The sequence below is a fragment of the Vigna umbellata genome, chromosome 5 (assembly GCF_029865625.1).
Source record: "Vigna umbellata cultivar VRB3 chromosome 5, Vumbellata_1.0, whole genome shotgun sequence".
Lineage (NCBI taxonomy): Eukaryota > Viridiplantae > Streptophyta > Magnoliopsida > Fabales > Fabaceae > Vigna > Vigna umbellata.
The window spans coordinates 33,650,476-33,671,334 of NC_142169.1; the positions used below are offsets into that span (position 1 = coordinate 33,650,476).

Consider the following 20,859-nt stretch of genomic DNA (forward strand, 5'->3'; position numbering starts at 1 on the left):
ATGAGCGAATTACCACCAAGATTGGACGATCACAAAATCTGACTGATTGGTCAATTGTCAAGACAATTAACTCTAATGCTGAACAACTTAAGGTAAAATGTGATTATTATCAATTGGATCGTAATTAAGTTATTGTTAATCAAAGGCTCACTTCAAAATCTATAGATATAGGTTTGAGGTAATGAAGTAGGTGATTGCATTTATTACATCATTAACATTTGAACTCTCAAAGTTAAAGATAACTTTAGGACCTGTTGAACTACTTTCTGGATATTGAACGTTTAACGTTGACCTGGACCCTATACTCCAAAACAATTATATTGATTTTTTAATGATCACTTATGAATAAATTATTATTAATCATTTTTAATAATATAAGAATTAAAATAGTTTTGTGTATGATTGAAAATGACAATAGCTACAAGGGAATTGTTGAAATTTTGATTAAAAAAGTATCTATGTATAATGTGTCTTTCATGACGATTAAAACAATTTTCCTACGACAACTTTTGAACTGTCGTAGATGTTAACATAGTTAAAAATTTGATAAAAAAACTATTACAATTAAAATAACCATTGTTAAAATTCTCAAATGATGACGATTTTTTCCTACCAATGTATAACAGAAAAACATATTCATTTGAGTGTTAAAAGACACATAAGTTTTCCATGAGTTAACCATTTACGTGCTTGTGAAGCCATAGAGATATTTAAAGTACCAATCATAAGTGAGGGAGAGATTCACAATGAGGGTTTTGCAACTCAGTGCAGAGAACTTCGCAGAGAAGCCTCGCAATGCAGTATGGAGAGCTTCGTGAAAGAGTCTCAAAACGTGGGTTTTACAACAAGGTGTGTGCAATGAGATTACTAATACTTCACAATTGGAGAAGGTTTGCATCGGATTAATTCGCTACTTGCAAAGGCTTGCGGAGGGAGGTTCAACGCTAGGGGACTATTGTGAAACTGCTATGAGATGCAAAGAAAGAGAAAATGAAAAGGCAGAAGAAGAGAAAATGGAATGGCATGAGAAAAAAATGAAAGTGCATAAAGAAGGAAAAAAAGAAAACACTAAAATGAAAATCACATGAAAAAAAACACGTTTTATATTATAAAAGTATTATATATTTAACAATAGACTTTTGTATATCTGTTTTGAAAGTTTTAATGATGATTCCATATATAATTGTCGTTATTTTTACTCTTAACGACAATTATTTAAACAACTATTATTAAAAAATTACAATTTTTCCACTACATTTTTACTACATTTTTTCTTATTAGTGTGATGTGGTAAGCGTGATCAATTAATATCGTGAAAAGTGCATATAATTTTATTATAGTAACCTTCAATATCGGTGTAAATGCCTTAATTTATTGATGTAAGTTGAATAGGCTAAACACAATATATAACATCATGCCAGTTATTTGCCAACAAAAAGAAACTCTCTTGTCATTATTTTGCAATTGTTACATCAACGTAAATTCTCATGAAACATCTTTGAATTAATTTTTTGGTTCCAGATGTTTTTAACTCTTAGAACCTTAAATACATTTAATTGCATTCAATATTTTTCTTTAGTGTTAAGTGGGCGAGTGAGGTGATATATTTGAAAAAGAATTTTCATGGTTGGTGATAATTCTACTTAATTAAAGTAAAAATGTATCCCGTGAAGTAAAATTAGAATACAGAGACAAAAGAAATGATTGAATAAGAAAAGTAATGCGTTTTGCAAGCGAAGTAAAAAAGCCCAAAGGAAAGGGGGGAGTGGCCCTGGTGGGTGAGTGGTGGGCTCTGATGGGTAAAATCCAAGAAAAGGTGGGACCAAAAAGCGAAGCATGTGTAGAAAGGGTGTTTGTGAAATTGAGGCAAGAAAAACCCGTGGGCAAAGGAAAGGACTAATTAGTGGGTGGGCTGGGCCCAAGACATGGTCAACGGTCACATCACCAAAAGGATTGGCACGTGTTGCTTTGGGATTGGAGCGTTGGAGAAAGAGGAAGAAAAAAAAAAGAGTATGATGTGAGTGCGAAGCAGAGACACTCAGACACCGCGCACGCACACTGACACATCAACTGCTTCCTGTTCTCACCAAGTCTCTGTCCTTTTCTTCTTTCACCTTTCTTAGTGCAATCATAATATTACTCCTAATATGCTAATTAATTTTAATTGTATTTAACACTGATATGTTGTTTAACACTGATACGTAATCAATGAAAATAGTTCTAATTAACTTTCCCTTAAATGCATGAAAATAAATTAAATAAAAATTAGGTAAATATATCTGATTCATCACCAACAAAGTCACATATTCTGTACTGTTAATATAATAAAATAACAATTTATTGTAAGATATTTGGCATTGTTGTTCATGAGCAATTAACCTAAAAATATAAAACACTGGAATGAAAATTTTCCTTCCACGTTGTCCGTCTAATCTAACAATTTGTTTTACTGTATAAATTGATTAATACTTTTAGTTTTGCATTAATCGTAATAATTTTAGTGTTAACTGTTCCTAAATAGGATAAGATATATTAATAACTAAAAATAATAACATATTTACTGAAAGCTAAAATTATTTTAAGAAGTGAAACATTAATTATATTATTATGAAAAAAAAATAGTATCTTTATCTTCATTCACACTTTTCTTTCTAATTATAACTAGTCAAAACAAATAACATTTAGTTCTGTGGTTTGCATTGCACCAAAGTGGAGGTGTAAAAAGGGAAAGGAAAAGAAAGAAAGGGATGTTATCGGTTTCCTATATAAGGAAATAAAAAGTTAGAGAATCAAGACCAAAAATTTGTGTGCAAGTCATCCTTTAAATAAATATAAAACAAAATAAGTGGAAAATTAAAATAATACAACATAATATATATATATATATATATATATATATATATATATATATATATATATATATATATATATATATATATTACTTGAAAAACTCCTACAATTGATTATGATGGTGACATACTTCATTATTATTTTGTATATATAATAATAATAATATATATTATTATTATTATTATTATTATAATATAATAAAAATATTTTTCTTTATTTTTAATTAAATTTACTTTTATTTTTATTTAATTTTTTATTTCTTTTACTTTTATTAAATGTTTGATTTTCATGGTATCATCGAAATAAAGATTAATTATTGTAGTCAACCTTTGAATATTGGATTTTTTTTAATATGTTAATTTTAATTTAGTGTTAGTCATTAATAAAATAAAATATTTTTTAGTCTTTAATTTGTTTAATCTTAACTTTATTTTACTTTTACAGTTCATCATGTGTATGATTTCAAGATAATTATAATTTTAACTCTCATTTATATGTTTACATGTGTTTAATGAGGGAATTTAAAGCAGTTTAGTTGAGCAAGACAACTTGAATCTAAACAAGCACAAAAATGGATTAAACTAGAAAGTTGAGAAATTAATATGGACAAGTGTCACATTTGTTAAACAAAGACCGTTAGGCAATACAATAGGTGAGTAGATGATGTTGGGTGATTTTAAAAGGTTTAAACTCTCGGATGGTCCTCGTGTTTATATAGAAATCTCAAATAGGTCATCATATTTTTAACTGTCTCAATTGGGTCCATATATTTACAAAATATCTCAATTGGGTCTAAATATTTGTAAAAATAAACCAATTTTGCCATAACCGTTAAGTTGTCACAAACGCCGTTAAAATGTGCTGAAATGGATATACTGAGGTGGATATTTTATTAAAAAAAATATACTGTCAGTAATGACATGGAATTTAATAAATAAATAAAAATAGAAAAATTATGCGATTAAAAAAAAGGGGATTTGAGAGTCTGAATTTCGTCTTCTTCGCTATCCCCCTAAAAAACTGCAGCACCGTCGTCCGTGTCATGAGGAAACTGGAGAAGGAAGAACTGGTGATGAAGGAAGAAGGTGGTGGAGCTGAAGGGGTGGATCTGAGGAAGCTCTTGTGTGGTGAGACAGTGTCGCGGAAAACTCCATTGAAGCTTCGTCAGCTCTGGCGGCGGGGACAATGGCGACGACGGCCTGGGTGGCGTTGATGCTGTTTTATGTGCTGAGCCGGCGACTGTCGCGGAAGACGGAGGAGGACAGCAAGGATCACGGAGGCTGCAGCGACGTGTCGAAATCGAGCAGATCGGCGCGCCGGAGCCCTCATCGTTGGAGCCCTCATCTTCTTGCCGCTCTGCGACGTCGGAACCCTAGGCCGTCCGCCGCTGCCATCTCCAGTGAGATTTAATCACACTATCTTCACCCTCTTCTCTGCCACGTTTCTCTGTGTGCGCGTATCACCTTTTCCCCTCCTTTCTCTGTTTTGATTCTTTCTCGATTTGGATTCGTTCCGGGGGTGATTGGGTGCATTCTAATGGGTTGTTGCTACCAAATAGAGAGATGGTGAATCAGATATTGTCATACATATATTAATCAAGTTTTTACTTTTTACTGTAATTATGTGCAGCTCAAAGGGATGAGATAATTGTGGAGTTGTACCAAGATATTATCATGGAAATTCTGTCATGGCTTGAAAGATCTCCTACTATTCAAGTACGTTTCAAAAGGGTGAAACCAACTTGTCCCCGATTCGGTTTTGCAGTGCGGTGGCTTTGGTTTCGCAAAGGAGATGACAGCAAAGATGAACAGGCAGTAACGATTTAGGGTTGGAAGGATTTTCAAATTGGTTCTCTCGTGGATTTTCTGAGTGCAGGCCATTTTTCTCACTTTTTTCTGCTTACATTATTTTTTTATTTTTTTTTAATTTATTAAATTCCATGTCATTAATGACAGTATATTATTTTTAATAAAATATCCACCTCAGTATATCCATTTCAGCACATTTTAACGCCGTTTGTGACAACTTAACGGTTATGGCAAAATTGGTTTATTTTTACAAATATTTGGACCCAATTGAGATATTTTGTAAATATATGGACCCAATTGAGACAGTTGAAAATATGATGACCTATTTGAGATTTCTATATAAACACGAGGACCATCCGATGGTTTAAACCAAGTTAAAATTATGGTAGTTATTCATGTTTTTTTAGGGTTTAAGGTCTTTTCCAACTTTGGGTGGTTGGATTACAAAATTAGGCATTCCAAAGGATATTGACGCTCCTTCCACCACCTCATCTTCTCCTTATATCTTCCCAATTTTTTTTAAATTCTAAATTTACTCTTTTTACTTTTACCAATTTTACTTTTTAGTTTTTAAAACCCTACTCCTAATTCCCTCTCACTTTCACTTTTCCTTTCACTTTCAACAGCAAACCCCCCAGTGTCACTTTCTCTCTTTTTCTTAATTTTCACTTCTGTTAACACAACATTTTCCATTTCCTTTCAAATTCCACGAGATTCATCGAACACCTAGTGATCATTTTTGAAGAAAAATTCAGCTCATGCGGCCTTTGATTTACAACGACAAGGGTTATTATCTCCTGGTGGTTCAGAGTTTCAAGTTTAAGCATAAATTTTCAAGTTTGGTTATTTGAAGATAAGGAAGTGGGGAAGAAATTTTTAGCAGATTATATTATGAAATCATGATACTTCAAAACTCATCAAAATTTATAAATGTTTTAAATTTATACCATGGGAATTTTTTTTTGTCAAATTTTGTGTTAACGGAAGTGAAAATTAAGAGAAAGTGACAGTGGGGGGTGGAGGCTTGCTGCTAAGAGTGAAAGGAAAAGTGAAAGTGAGAGGAAATTGGGAGTAGGGTTTTAAAAAATAAAAAGTAAAATTGGTAAAAATAAAAAGTAAAAGAGGTAAATTTGAAATTTAAAAAAATTAGGGAGATGTAGGAAGAAGATGGAGTGGTGGAGGGAGCATCACTCTCCAAAGGATATTGCAAAGGGAAGCACAATTTTGAAGCTTAGAGTAGTTGTTTGGACACCTTGAAAGAGAGTTCATCTCCTTTCGACTCCATTTTTTCCCTTGTTCTTCTTCCATTTTGTATGTTATTCTTAATGGAAAGTTAAACCTATTTGTTGGGGGTTAAACCTAATTAACTAAACTTTCATCAGGAATTTGTATTGTTAATATATATGTTTTCCATTTTAATATTAACATTTTTTTCTTTGCTTAAATACTTTTTGGACTTGATTACACATAGCTATAAATCCTAATGTAGCTTATATCCAGGGACGAAATGTAATTATTTTTTATTAAGGACTTAAGAGATTGAAACTTAATAAAAAATACTGGTTTAAGTAAGGATGATAAATAAGACAGACCTGACAACCCATTCAAAAAAAAAAAAAACAAGTTAGGACAGAGATTTTAACTTATATAAGCCTAGTCTACCAAACCCATCACCTTGTCAAGTCAGCCAGCAGGTCAATCTGAACTAACCCTCAACCCATGTTTTAAGTAAAGAACGTTATATTGTGCATTGTTGTTGTGTTTTTTTGTTGTACTTCATCTTTAGTTGTATTGCTACTACTCTAATCTCACTTTCAAAGACAAAAAAACACTCACTCACAATCCTAAAGCCCAAAATGCTTCCAACCACAACGAGTCCATGATGCCATCACCAACCTTGTTCAATTTTGCCATGTATCAGTCTCTTCTACAATTTTATTCGATGTCTTCATCTTCATTGTCAACAGAGTTTGTTAATTAATCATTCCTATGGTTGTAATTTAGAATTTGGATTGAAAATTAGGGAGTTTGGGAATTATTGAACAATCTCATTTTATTTCAATAAGTCTTGAGTGAGTTGTAGCTTAGGTGAATGATTTTGAGTTTCAAATTTCATTTTAATTTAAACAAGCTACGTTTTTTGTGTTGTTTTTTTTTCAAAAATGTTGTTATTGTGGAGTTTTAGGGATGAAACTATCATATAAAAGACAATTGCAAAGGGAATTGGCAAGCCAACTCACCAACTTATCTAATGATAGGACGGGTTTAACTTTTTGACTTGTTTGAGAAGTTCAATTAGTTCGATTTAGTCCAAATTTGGTGAGCCAGCAACATAACAAATAAAAATGAGTCAGGTTGAACCATTTTGTGAGTTCTAAATTCAAGTTGCTAAAAATTAAGATTTAAGTAAGTTTTATAATTGATTTTAGTATAAAATTAAAAAATAAGTTTATTGAATATAACAAAAGTAAAATAGTAAAATTTAACCGGTACATATCTATTAGGTCTATTTTATTATACATGCCAAATATTCGATAAAACACGCAAAAAAAGTTAAACAATTTATTTTCAAAAATCAATTACAAAAATTTCAAAACTAAATTATTTTTAATCTAGAAAAAAATAAGCTTAAAAACTAAAGGAGTTCTAAACACAAAAACGTATAAAAGGAAAAGACAAAAGAAGTAGCATGAATTTTTTGAGTTTTTTCCCGTTCCCCATCCACTTAGCAAACTAAAGGAGTACAATTTTTGAGCTCGCAAATCCAAAAAAATAATTGACCCAAAAATCTCCATAAATCAAGAACCGGTGTGTGAGCTTTTGATTTTTTTTTTCTTTTTATGTAATTTGAACTTGTATTCACTCTCTTTTGAATCCTTACAATTGTTTAATATTATAAAACAACCATTTTATATTTTAAAAAATTTTAAAAAATAATATTCCATTAATTTTAGAAAAAACAACAAAATGTAACTTAATTTTGGAAGAAAGAAGAGTGTTGGGCATATTGGTGCTTATCTGATGATGAAAATATGCTCATTTACTAAAACAACTGTACTTAATATTTAACTCCCTATTCCCCTCCTTGCGACAGTGTAGAACACGCGCAAGCAATTTGACATGCAATGTAAACCACTCCTGTTTACTGCGCGTGGGCATGATTGTGCTGTGCATTTATTCTTAAAACCTCTGAAGGAGACGAGTTTCTTCTAACGCATGGCCACTCCAAATTCGGTGCTTTCATCAATTACACCGTTCACTAGCTTCGTTCTTCCAGTTCGCCTAAAAATCAAGGGTTAGTTTCCTTTCGATTCATTTCGTTCCATTCTTTCGTTGCTTCCGAATTATTTTGTGAGGATTTTTGGAAAAATTAAATCTTTATAAATAATGGCTCTTGTGAAAACTAAGCAAAATTTACAGATTTGAGGGTTCTTAAAATTGAGAACTTGAACTTCTGTTATCTTTGTTGTTTTATCGATGATTGGACTGTTGTTTTTTTTTAATGCTATTGTGATGGGAATATATTAATGAGAGATAAGATAGAATCTGAATTTCATGATTTCATTTAATTTATCATGGTAAATGTTGTGGATTGTGTTTTATTTGTGGCTGATGTTTAGTGATTTCTGTGTTCTATGGGTTCAATTTTAGTTTCATATTATTATTATTATTTTGCATGTACTTCTTTACTGAGAATGTGTTGAGCCCTTTTGGACTGTTTATCTTACCAGGGTAAAAGGAAATTTTGGACCCTTTTCCAACATTTGCCCCCAAATTCCCTAATCCCCACACAGAAAAATAGTTACCGCAGTTCGTTATAAACTTGGTGATTTAACTTATACTGCAATGACATTCAGACAACTGGAGATAATAATTGAATACTGTCCTTGAACTTTAAATCTACAACGGTTCATGCGAACTTCACCAACTTCACGACGCCGCCAAGATATTCCATGATAAATTTTTTAATGCATTTTCATTTGCATAGTTATGAAATTGATTGATTTCCTTCCAAGAACATTTGTACATACAGAAAGTGTTGTATTGTAATGTCTGTTACATTTTCAAAATTTGAGGGACCACAACTACTTTAGTTATTCGTAAGATATAAGAATGGTACTGATTGAAAACTTAGTGTTTATGGTCATTAAATTTTAATCTTTTTGGTACTTTTGTCTTCTGATCAGGTTGTTTGGATTTAATTCTATTTATTACGGGAAGTTTGTTGACTTGATTTAATTCAACCTTGTGAGGTGCATGACATTGCTCCACTTATCCTTGTTTATGTTCTTAGCTTTTCTGTCTTATTAACAGAGTGAAACAATGGGTGATGCAATTGATTTGACCGGGGATGGAGGAGTCATTAAGACCATTTTGAGAAAAAGCAAAACCGATGCTGTTGGTCCTACAGAAAATTTTCCTCTTGTTGATGGTATGTTTTTACTAGCACGGTGAATATTTTGTAACTTGTCTAGTAATGGACTATAGTACATGCCAGTCTCAAAGCAAGATGCAATTATACTCAACACCTTTAGATTTTGGCTGCACAGCCGTCATATTTTTGTGATTTTTATCTTGGAAATTGACTCTTGGCTTTTAAGGTGCTGTAGAAGTCATTCCATCTATTAGTTGTCTATAAATCTTCTTATTAGAATAAAAATGAGCATCTCTAGTATCTTATGCTTTAACCAGTCTTATAATAGTATTTTTGAAAGCTTATCATATGGTCTTCACGCATGATTTCAATTCTAAAATACATGGGAACACATACATGACACTTGCTATAACTTACTTGCATGTTAAAATTTCCCCTTATATGTGAAAATGTAATTATCTTCACGAGTATCTCTGTGTGAAGGTCCATCTATTTGAGAGTGTTATAGAAATATCATGTTGGACTATTATACAATGGGTTGGAATTGCAAGATATTAGGACACTTTTTAAGGAAAAGTTTAGATATTAAGGCCTAATTTGGATTAGTCTTTAGCTTAGGGTGAGTTTTCCATTCAGATATAAGGAGGTTCTCTGTTATTGTGAATTGAGTGTATAATCACACTTGTAAACCCTTTATTTATTATCAACGGTACATAATTCCCTAATTACTAGATCAAATCACATCTTTTGTGTTCCTCCTCAAGCTGGAGAATACATGTAGTCTAAGTTGTCACAAATGTGGTCAATACGAGAACGCTTCAGGGATTTAGTGAGCATGTATGCAAGTTGGTCATTGTGTTTAGTCCGCTCATGGAATGTGAATGGCAACATCATTGTCACATTAGTTGAGTATCTGATGACAATATTCATAAGTGGGCCTTTTATATGTCGGCGAACTTGTCCAATCAGCATCATAATTACAAAGAATTTTGGAATTTCCTTTAATTGCATATTTTAAATCACAACCTGGTGCATTCTTGATGAACGAAGAATGTGTATCACAACTTTCAATGACTATCAAATGGGTCTTTAAGCACACACATTGATTTTGTTGCTAACAAAATTGCCTACGTGGCTTCTAGAAGGAATGTGGGGATCTTTCACTTTGGGGGAGAGAAGAGAGGATATAGGTTTTTGGTTTTCGTCTGCCGGAGGAGGGAAAGATTGTGGCTGAGCTGGGAATTGGGAAGAGGATTGTCATTACCCTCTTGTTTTGGGACTCAGGAATGATATCAGTAACTTTTTTTCCATTCCATCCATTTTCTTTGTTGTTACCTATCAGTGACAATGAGGTAATTAAGTTTGCCTACTAGACAATATCTTCTAGGGTCTTTCAATGGCCTCTTGACTCGGAAGAAGGTTCAAATTCAGAATCATAGGACTATCACTAAGGTGACAATCAATCATACCACGCTCAATCAAAATGTCTAGAGCATACTTTTGCTAGGAAATGACAATATCATGCGAGGACTGTGCAACTTTGACGCCAAGAAAGTACACAAGTGGACCCAAGTGCTTGATGTAAAACTAACTGTGAAGGTGAGATTTTGAGTTGAAGAATGTCATAGGATTCATTGCTAGTGATGACAATGTCATCAACATATACAACAAGATAGTTGAACATGACAAATAGAGAATAAAGTGAAAAAGCTGAGTGATCTGTACTCAACAAGTCGTAGTCCTACAAAACTCAAGCAAAAGTGAGTTGAAACATCGCTGGAATTGACATCTCATTCAAAGAGAAAGATATCAAATATTTGGAGTTCCTTTTTGTATATTATACGGATGATCCGTCTGCAAGGACCATGATTGGGAATTTTTCGATCATCTTTCCCCGAGAAAGAGGCAATACATGAATCACTAGAGACTCTAAAATTGGGTGGATGATCCATATACACTTATTCTTACAACTCACCATGGAAATAGACATTTTTTATGTCCATATGGTGAAGAGATCAATGGTGGATCAAGGCCACGACAAGGAAAAGTTGGACAAAGGTCATTTTGTCCACAGGAGAAAAAGTGTCACCATAATCTTGACAAGAAATTACGGAGCATAAAGGAATGCTAAAGTGAAGAAGAAAAGTGTAAGTTGTTTCCATCAAGTACTGGTTTTTGTGCTCTGCAACATCACTGCGGTGTGAGGGCAAATGATGTTTGATTAAGAATCCCCTGTGAGTTTAGAAAAGACTGAGATTAGGAAGATAAATATTCTCTTGCATTATCAATTTGTAAAATTTTAATTTTGCTATCAAACTGAGTTTCAATTTTATCATAAAACCTTTGAAAAATAGAGGAAAAATCAAAGTGATTCTTCATTTGAAAAACTTAAGCACAACAAAAGAAATCTTATATAAAAGTTACAGAATAAAATATCTTAATGTGGATCAGATGCGACTAAACCCCAAATATCAGAGTGAAAGTAAAGCAAATGGTGACATAACATGCTTATTGGCACAAGGACCATGACTAGTATGGGTATGTTTTATCTAGTTGACGCTACTCACACTGAAAAGACTTAACGGTTGAAAAACTAAGAACAAGTAAACCCAATTTTTCCAAACTCAGGTGTCCAAGGTGGTTGATGTGCAAGAGTTGAACTGGTAGAAGAGACATAGACCACCAAAGGGCTAAAGATGATATAATTCTTCATACTCAATGTGTCAATCTTATAAAAGAACAAAACATTAACAAACAGGACAGAATTATCAAGAGTGCGAGTAAGTTTACTGATAGAGATTAGGTTAAATGGACATCTTGGTATTAGTAAGAAAAAGTTTAGAGAATGTTGAGGAAGAGAGTGGGTTCATCCGATGCCTCGAACTTTAATTTGAGACTCAGTCTACAATAGTAACAGAAGGCAAGGAGACCAAAAAGGTCAAGGATGAAAAAAAGAGATTGGTTACTAGTCATATCATCTAAGGCATGGGAATCAAGTATCTAAGGTCCAAGAAATAAGTTGAGAAACAAAAGCTATAGGAGTACTAGATTGAACCACAAGTGATGCAGGTTGGTGGTATGCTTGGTGGAGATTGAGAAGTTCATGATACCCAATGGCAGAAAGTGTGATATCTAAAGCAGGAGTGATGGTTTGAGCTACATTAGCCAGCTGAGACTGTTGGAGAGTTATGGCGTGACATTCTTCTTCAACATGACCCCAACAATTGCAGTAGTTGCAACAGGGATGGTCATGACCGCCACCATGTCCACTGCAACCACCATGATGAGAGGAGTGAGAGACTAGAGCTTAGGAATACATGTTAGATGTTGAGGTTCTTTCAAAAGTATAAGGCGCGGAGACAGCAACAACTGCTTCTGAATCAGATTGTTTTGGGAACATTTGAGCTCAAGAGAATTTGATTACAATAGGGAACAATAAAAAGTTTCTCTGTTATGAATTGTGTGTATGTAAATTCTTTATTGAGTAAATCCTTTATTTATAATCATTTAAAGTATAATATGGGAAAACCTAAAGAAGAATATTCCTAATTTTCAGTTCCACATGTTCGATTTCTAAGGTACAAAGCAACTTACAAATTGATATGTACTTATGGATATTGGGGAATATAAAGGAGTGTGTTTTTTTAATAAGGCTTAAGTGTGCAAGTTAATTTGAACTTGTGCAAGCAGCTTGATTCATTTTTCACCTTGTTTAATTTTTTTGGCCTATGAAGTTTATCTAATCTGACCATAAGTTTTAATTCTCTAAATTGGATGTGTTTGAAGTGTGTTTGCATGAAATGCTTGATTTTACTGATTCTCATCCAAATGTTGTTTGTGCTAATCAGTTCACTATGAAGGCACACTTGCTGATACCGGTGAAGTTTTTGACACAACACACGAAGATAACACTATCTTCTCTTTTGAGCTTGGGAAGGGCAGTGTTATCAAGGCTTGGGAGATTGCAGTCAAAACCATGAAGGTCTAAGAAAGCATACTTTTGATGAAACTGTATTTAGATAATGGTTTTGATCCTGATATTTATCTGCTAATCTTGCTAGGTCGGAGAAGTTGCAAAAATAACTTGCAAGCCAGAATATGCATATGGCAGTGCGGGATCTCCTCCAGATATTCCTCCAGAGTACTATTCTCATGCCACAGTTATTGTTAGTAAACATAATAATTGTTAAACAAAAAAGTTTAAGAATGAAAGATGTATCATAGAAATATGAGAAAGCTGAGAAGAGGCCATTTGTCAATACATTTTTACCCTTTAAAAGGTATGAACGAAAAAACAATCTGGGATACAAATCTACTAGTGTTCCAATTGTTTTCAATTGCTCAATTATCATGTCATGAAATCAGCCTTTGTGGTATATTTGGTAGGTGAGGAATAAGTTGTAGTGTTTAAAAGAAGAGAAATAAGATGGAAATAATTTTAAAATGTTGAGATCTACCGAACTAATTATCACTTATTTCTACTCATGTTTCTATTTCTCTTATCATCTATTCTCTATATCTCTTCAACTAAACATATTTTTATTTTTTATTTTTTATTTTATATCTAACTTATTTCTAGTCTTTTTTTTTCTATCCACTCTATTTCTCTCCTCCCAAGGCTTCCTTCTCTTGGATGGTGGGTCCAACGGTTACCTAGTCCTATGTGCAGAGAGTTTTGAAGCACCAAACCTTTAAATAATTAATTGATGAAATCATGATGTATTCCCTTGAAGCTTGCTTTGTTCCCCATTCTACTAATCCACTTTCACTTTAGTCACAAGAAGTTGCATCTACCGGTGACTTGAAATTTATAATTTTTCAATTTCCTTGCAGAGCAACACTTGTTTTTGAAGTTGAGTTAGTTGCCTGTCGGCCAAGGAAGGGTTCCAGTTTGGGAAGTGTTTCAGAGGAGAGGGCAAGGCTTGAGTAAGCAACTTTTTTTTAACATTTTACCAAATACATGTGCTTCTTTTTGTTTTTTTTGTCTCGTTTCACTACAAAATAATAACAATATGATATCTTGTGATGGAAAAAACAGAGAACTGAAGAAGCAGAGAGAGCTAGCTGCTGCTGTCAAAGAAGAAGAGAAGAAGAAGAGAGAAGAAGCAAAAGCAGCTGCTGCTGCACGTCTGCAAGCAAAGTTAGAAGCCAAAAAAGGTCAAGGAAAGGGTAAAGGTAAAGCAAAGTAGGGTCCCTTAAACATCTACACAACTTGATATATTTTGATGACAATCAAATCAAATAGTTATGTATTATCTACTATTCAGCATCTCACTTCCCCTTTGGCTCATCCCAAACGATGTATAAAATGATTGGCTTTGTCCATCCAGATAACATAAATATGATGTTTGGTAAGATACTACATAATCAGCAGCTAGCAACAACATTTTCCCGGGTTTTTGTCTAATTATATAGACACCCTCTTTCATTCCTTCTGAATGCAGGCTACAGCCACATTGAAGGTAGAGACGTAGCTAAGTTATTCAGTGAGGTGAACTTAACATGTGTAGATATTAAGAAGTGTTAGTGAGTTAAAAATGATTCAAAAATATAAAATCATTAAACAAAATATGAAACCTACCTTTTCTTTTGTGATTTTAAGTAATGTTAACCAATAAAAAGAAGTGTGTTCATAAGATTAATGCATTCTTAGAATTTTATTTTCTAAATATCTTTCTATAACAAATTTAACACTTCCAAAAAGATAAATTCAGACTCAATTTTACTCTATCCTTGTATTCTTATCCCGTAATGATAAATGCCATGTTATCTTTTTCCGAAAGGTTATTTTGGAAATAGTTTATCATCTAAAGGAATTTTTTTTTTATAGAAAAATGTATTTAAAAATGAATTCTAAATGATTTCCAGAAACACATTTCATAACTATAAATCTCATTCTAAATGGTCTTTCGAGAAGTGTTATCCTTTTTTTTTTTGTAGAAAGAGAGTGCTAAATTCATTTTCAAATGGTATTTTTTGTAATGGGTAAAATTTATGCAACAAAATTTAAAGTTCATTTTTAATGTGTTTGGATAGGAATATATATATAACTTTCTTAGAATTAAATGTACTAAATTTCAATTTATTTTTATTTTAAATTAATTCATTTTATAAAATGTTTCATTGAGATAAAATAATTCAAATTTTTTATTTATTTTTTAATTATTTCAATTAGACTTAATTAAATTTCAAGTTTTTCATAAATTTATATATTTTTATTTGAATGCATATTACTTTTTTTTGTCCATTAATTAATAAAACAAATTACATTTTTTAATTGAGTCTTTATGGTTTAATGTTTTTGTTAAATTATTGTCTCATCATTTTCCTTGTTTCCATGTTAAAAAATGCGGAGTTATGTTAATAGAGAATTATATTGTGATTAATGTAAAATGAAAAAGGTTTTAATTGAATGTTTGTTAGGTAACGATGATGGTTTTGTCACTGGTGAAACAGTCCAGTGATTATGATAGATGATGAAGAGAAAGGCAAATGTGAACTTACCTTTTGACAAATGCCACCTTAACAGATTTTTTACTGACATTGACCAAAAATCTCTTGTCAAAGTTTGTGGAAACTTTTTCCATTAAACAATATAAAAATAAACTCAACTAACATTGGAAAAAAAATTCATTGAGAATATTAATAAAAGACAATTTCCACAAACATCAAACAAAAAATAACAACAAAAAAATTAGCATTTATCGGACAATAATTTTATCAACATTAACCTAGAAAGATCTAGTTAAAGTTGACATAGAAAAACGTTAGCATGCATAAATGAAAAATAATCTCAACAAAATCAACTCAAAATATAATTTTTATCAACTTCAATTGAAATATAATGACTTACATTTGTTTATCTTATCATCGTTAAGAACAAAACAACTCTAGATAGTATTCAATAAAACTCCCAACAAAGAAAATAAAAAATAATCTATTAATGTTTATTAATAACGTTGAACAAGTCCAAATGAAAAAATTATTTCTAACATTAGCTAAAAAATAATCACAATAAATTTTAATTTAACAGAAAATTTTACCAACTTTAATAAAATAAATAACCACAACCAAATTTTAATTTAAAAGAAAACTTGACCAACATTAGTAAAAAAAAAAGTGATTGAGCCGATGAAGCAAGTAATTTCTGAATCAAAAGACAGTAGTCGACACCCCAATAAAGCCAACAAAATACCAAGAGAATAAAGAAAGAAAAATTTTAAATGTATACTTTAGAGGTTATTTTAAATAATTAAATTATTCTCACAATTCTAAAATTCATTAATCTTTTTATATTTTTCTTGAAGAATTTTAAAAACTCTATAAAACTAATCACCTCTAAAAGTTATCTGGAGAAAAAAAAAAGTCATTTTCTTTTGAAGGGTCCATGCAGAGGTTCCTTTGTAGGAAGGAAGAAATTACCTCGAACTAAGCATGGCTGGCTGAACAGATGACTTAGTCTGAGTTCTCAATTGGCTAATTTTTAGAAGATTTTTGTTATTTACATTTATGATTAATCCTAAATAATATTATTATTATTTATCAATTATACCCCCACTATCACTTTATATTTCATTAGTTTATATACATAATTTATTGCGATACAGAAAGAAGAAAAATCTAATAACTATTCTATTAGAAATTAAAAAAAAAATATATTTTCTGTTGGGCATAGATTAGAGAAATAGGATGAATAAAACTAAAAAAGCATGAATACAAACAAATAGAAGTTAAAGATCGTCACTTTTAAAATTAAAAAAATTCTATCTTGTTTCTTCATTCTTGAAACTCACCAGTTGAACAAATGATCCATTAAACGCGGTTGAATTGATAAATAAGCACTGCCACAAAAAAAGGGAAGGGAAATGGTAGCAGTGAAGAAAAATTTGTGCAGATGGCGCTGGGTTAAGCACAGCAGCCGAAGAAATATAAACTGAATAGTTGTTACACGGTATTCTGCCGATCTTCTCATCCCTACACGTCAGGGTAATTACACCAATACTGGTCAAGACCTACTAATTTTGATACATCATCACACTAAGTTATAGTTGCAGATTTTAATCACACGTCCATAAATAAAAATTAGACGATATATTCAAACCATGTCCGCGATATCATTATGTCCATTGTCACTCCACCCAGATCCAGCTCGAAATTTACATACAGGGCATGTCCCTTGTTGACGCAGCCAAGGATCGATGCAACTAGCGTGAAACTTCAAAAAAGTAAAAACATAAGGTCTCAGAATCAATCATTTAATCGAGATTAATAGATTTCAACCACATTTTTACATAGAGAGTGCTGGTAGTTTAGATTTTCCTTCTCATAATTTCAAAGTGAAACTATCCTTTTTTACTTCTAAATATCAGACAATCAGATGACAACAGCAGATATGAAGTGACACAATGAATCATCAAGCAACATGAAAAGCTTGTAGACCAAAGGTCACAGATTAGCAAGCTATGAAACAAACCTGATGCAAGCAAGGTAAGCTACGCAGTACTTCACCAACATTAACTTGCTCCAAGCATACACTGCAAGTGAGTTCATCGTCAGAGGCTTTCATGCTCCCAACAGCCCCTGAATTATCTTGCTTCTTCTGCCACAAATCAAAAGGAATGAAACATGCAGATCAACGTAGCAGCTCAGAAAACAAAAATTGTACAATTTGAGTGAGAGGAAAAGATAGCAATATAGAAGAACAATAATAACCATGTCTTTGCCCTTGAGTGAGATTGGCTACATCCACCAAAAATGCCATAATGTTTTATAGTGAATCGTGTATGTACTCTTAGACAAACCACGGACTTACAATGTAGACGTTGCATATTCATACGATCATTTAGTCATTTAAATCACCCAAAAGAATTGCAATGAATAGACAAATAAAAATTATGTAAAGTGATACAACAGTAGACACAGAATAATACATTAGCATGAGGGACACAGCACTTTCCCATACTGTCAAGAATAGCATAGGAATATTACAAGAAAAACATGAAGAAAAATGCATGCAAGGAATCAATGAAGTTATCATGAGAAACTTTGTAATCACTTGTTTAGACCACATAGATTGAGGAAAAAATAAGGCCATAATGTAGACAATACCTCAGCAGAAGTGGATGATGATGCTTGTTGCATTGATGAACCACCACTGTAAGCAAAAGCAGCTTCTTGTCAAATGATCAAATACTAAATTAATTTACTTTGCACATATACGCTATTTCTAAATGAAGGTGTAAATTCCCATTTCAATTAGAATTTCAAGTTAATACCAATAACTGGCAGACAAAATTTTACAGGACAGGACGTTTTCACATGTCAACAATTAATAAAGAAAGTATAGTTAAAGGTTGCCTTCGTAAATCATATAAAATATGGTAATACACAGTAATCATGAGCACGCCAAATAGCATGGCAGTAAGAAAACCAGTGCTTCCATGTCATCATTCAGAATATAAAATTCACACCAAAACTATCATAATTTCAACATGGCATTTTTTTATATTATCAATACACTCTTACCCTCAAATGTATCCAAATATTTGTACTAATATTTGATATTTGATATTTAATTAATAATATGAAAATGATGAGCAGTATTTTTTTGCCGCATCACCCAGACATGAGCTGCTGGTATAAAATATTAATATCCATTTAAAAGGAGAACATACAACAGATCTGATTGATTAATTACCTCTGGGGACCAGCAACCTTATATTTGTGGACCGGAAGAGCATTTATCTCTTCCTCGGTCATGGAAGCTGCCGTAGAAACATTATCTGAATCTAAAGCTCTTAAAGTTTCATAATCTGACATTGGAAAGAAAAATATGTAATCAATATACTATATGAAACATGCGAAGAGATTAGAAAACAAAAATTATATATAGTAGAAATCATTTTCAGAAAATTCTAAAAAATTATGAGAAACAAAGTAGCAATTTACATCACAAAAGACTGAAAATAACTACAAACCAAGATCATCAAACTCCCGGTCAAGAAGAGCAAGCTGAAGTCTGAGACCCTGCAGACGCCCTCGACTTGCAAGTGCTATCGATGGTGGCATATGCAACCTCAGTTCCGTGTGGCCAAGAATGCCACTGGCTGCTGCTGCATGAGCTTGGGCCTGTGCTTGAAGCTGTTGACATGTTGCATACATCCTCAACATTGTTGCCATCAAGAAAACACCGAGCACCAGCCATAGCTACAAATAGAAATAAGACCTTATAAACCACATTAATAAATTAATGCCATTTCTTCATTGAAAAACTTGCATTCCTACTTTACATACTACAGGACCTTACCAGAAAATTTGGGGACATCTGGTGAGAGTTCAGTATCATGAATAACAGAAGGACTGAAACATATAAACAATAAGACATAAATGGGACATTGAAAGAAAATATATTGGGAGAAACAAAATATTAAAGAAGAAAGTGATAACGAAAACATAACATGAATACCTGTCACGAGAAAAGTGAGTGAATTAGAATTACTAGGACGAGCTGCATGAACACGCTGGATAAAATATAGGAATCAGTATGAAGTTTTAGACTTTCAGTTGATGTTTTATTCATAGAACAAAAAGACAAACAATAAAGCATAGCATGTATCAGCTCCACCAACACATTTATACAGGTGCAGACCATGAGTACAAGGAATACAAACCAATGCTCGCCTCTCTGGTATAAATCCTGGAAACCCATTTTCAATATCTGCTCTTGTTCCTCGAAAAACAAAACTCATGTCTATGTATATTTGAAAACTTGGCTTAAAACTTCAAAGGTTCACTAGAGAGTTGAAAAAAACCAGCAAATAAAACCTTTGAATATTCTGAAATATCAAATAAAACTATGGTCAGTAGACAGGAAATCAACAACATATAAATGCTAAAGTATAAAGTTCAATACGAACAGAAAACAGGGGAAAATGAAAATTTTCCACGAATACCATATAAACAGACAGACAGAAGGTATTTAACATACCACATCTGAGCCTACCAGGATCATCCCTAAAATTGGCCAATGCTACAAAACATTATCACTTATCCATCATAACAGGAATAATAAAGGATCAAGTTTGGGATCTTGCTTAGCAATAAATAAATCGCTAAAGCACAATAACTCATATACTTCAATTCTCAAAGTAATCCGTGAACATTTTACAATATTTCACCCTTAATGATCCTAAAATATGCTTTCGTTATTCAGTTTATTTAGTGTATCGAGCAATTATGGAAATTTAAGCATATCAAAGATAACATAAATTGACCGAATAAGTCATTAGGCTTCCACTACAAAATCGAAATCCATTTTCCACAAAAACACACAAAACACCAGAACAGCGGAGCCAAATCACTTCCAAGCATTGCTTACAATTCCACAATTTTGAAGATTCAATCCAATGGAAAGAAAATAACGTCAATCAAGAATCCACAGCAATCTACCCTATTGTCATTTAACGGCATCAATCAAACCAACAGCAAATCCTCTAATACGGTCAAACAAAAACCTAACTGAATTTTAAGATAACATTCAATTGAATAGAAACCTCAATCATAGTAATATCAATAACAAACAAATTAAAAAAAGAAAAACTTCAGATGATGGAATTCTGAAAATGGAATCGCGTGGACAATGAAGGAGGGTTACCAAACTTGGCGAGGAACGAAAGCTGATGAATGTAATTGGGTTGTGATCGGAAACAGCTATAATCCGCTTTCGATCACAAGACACAGAGCCGGAATTGGATCTTTCACCTCCGATTCGATTTGATTCGAAACGAAGATCAAGAGAAACGGTGATGTAGTTTTCTCGTTTTCTTT

The 20,859-nt window shown here is 32.5% G+C and overlaps 2 protein-coding genes across 3 annotated transcripts; one reads left to right on the plus strand and one right to left on the minus strand.

The window, feature by feature from the left end:
* Positions 1 to 7,796: 7,796 nt before the first annotated feature.
* LOC124826227 (FKBP-like peptidyl-prolyl cis-trans isomerase family protein) lies at positions 7,797 to 14,440 on the plus strand. The gene is made up of 6 exons (XM_047299009.2): positions 7,797 to 7,953; positions 8,973 to 9,090; positions 12,882 to 13,015; positions 13,095 to 13,174; positions 13,867 to 13,959; positions 14,072 to 14,440. Exons 2-6 carry the CDS (start codon positions 8,982 to 8,984, stop codon positions 14,220 to 14,222), a joined length of 567 nt encoding a protein of 188 aa, XP_047154965.1. The 5' UTR covers positions 7,797 to 7,953; positions 8,973 to 8,981; the 3' UTR covers positions 14,223 to 14,440.
* A 2,478-nt stretch (positions 14,441 to 16,918) lies between these two features.
* On the minus strand, positions 16,919 to 20,845 carry SDIR1 (RING/U-box superfamily protein). 2 transcript variants are annotated; one of them, XM_047299008.2, is made up of 9 exons: positions 20,687 to 20,845; positions 19,704 to 19,868; positions 19,499 to 19,553; positions 19,340 to 19,392; positions 19,011 to 19,239; positions 18,731 to 18,845; positions 18,142 to 18,187; positions 17,507 to 17,629; positions 16,919 to 17,248 (listed from the first exon to the last, which is right to left on the minus strand). In XM_047299008.2, exons 2-9 carry the CDS (start codon positions 19,779 to 19,781, stop codon positions 17,129 to 17,131), a joined length of 819 nt encoding a protein of 272 aa, XP_047154964.1. In that variant the 5' UTR covers positions 19,782 to 19,868; positions 20,687 to 20,845; the 3' UTR covers positions 16,919 to 17,128. The 2 variants fall into 2 exon arrangements, with proteins under 2 accessions (XP_047154964.1, XP_047154963.1); XM_047299007.2 differs by having other exon boundaries at positions 17,507 to 17,632.
* Positions 20,846 to 20,859: the final 14 nt, after the last annotated feature.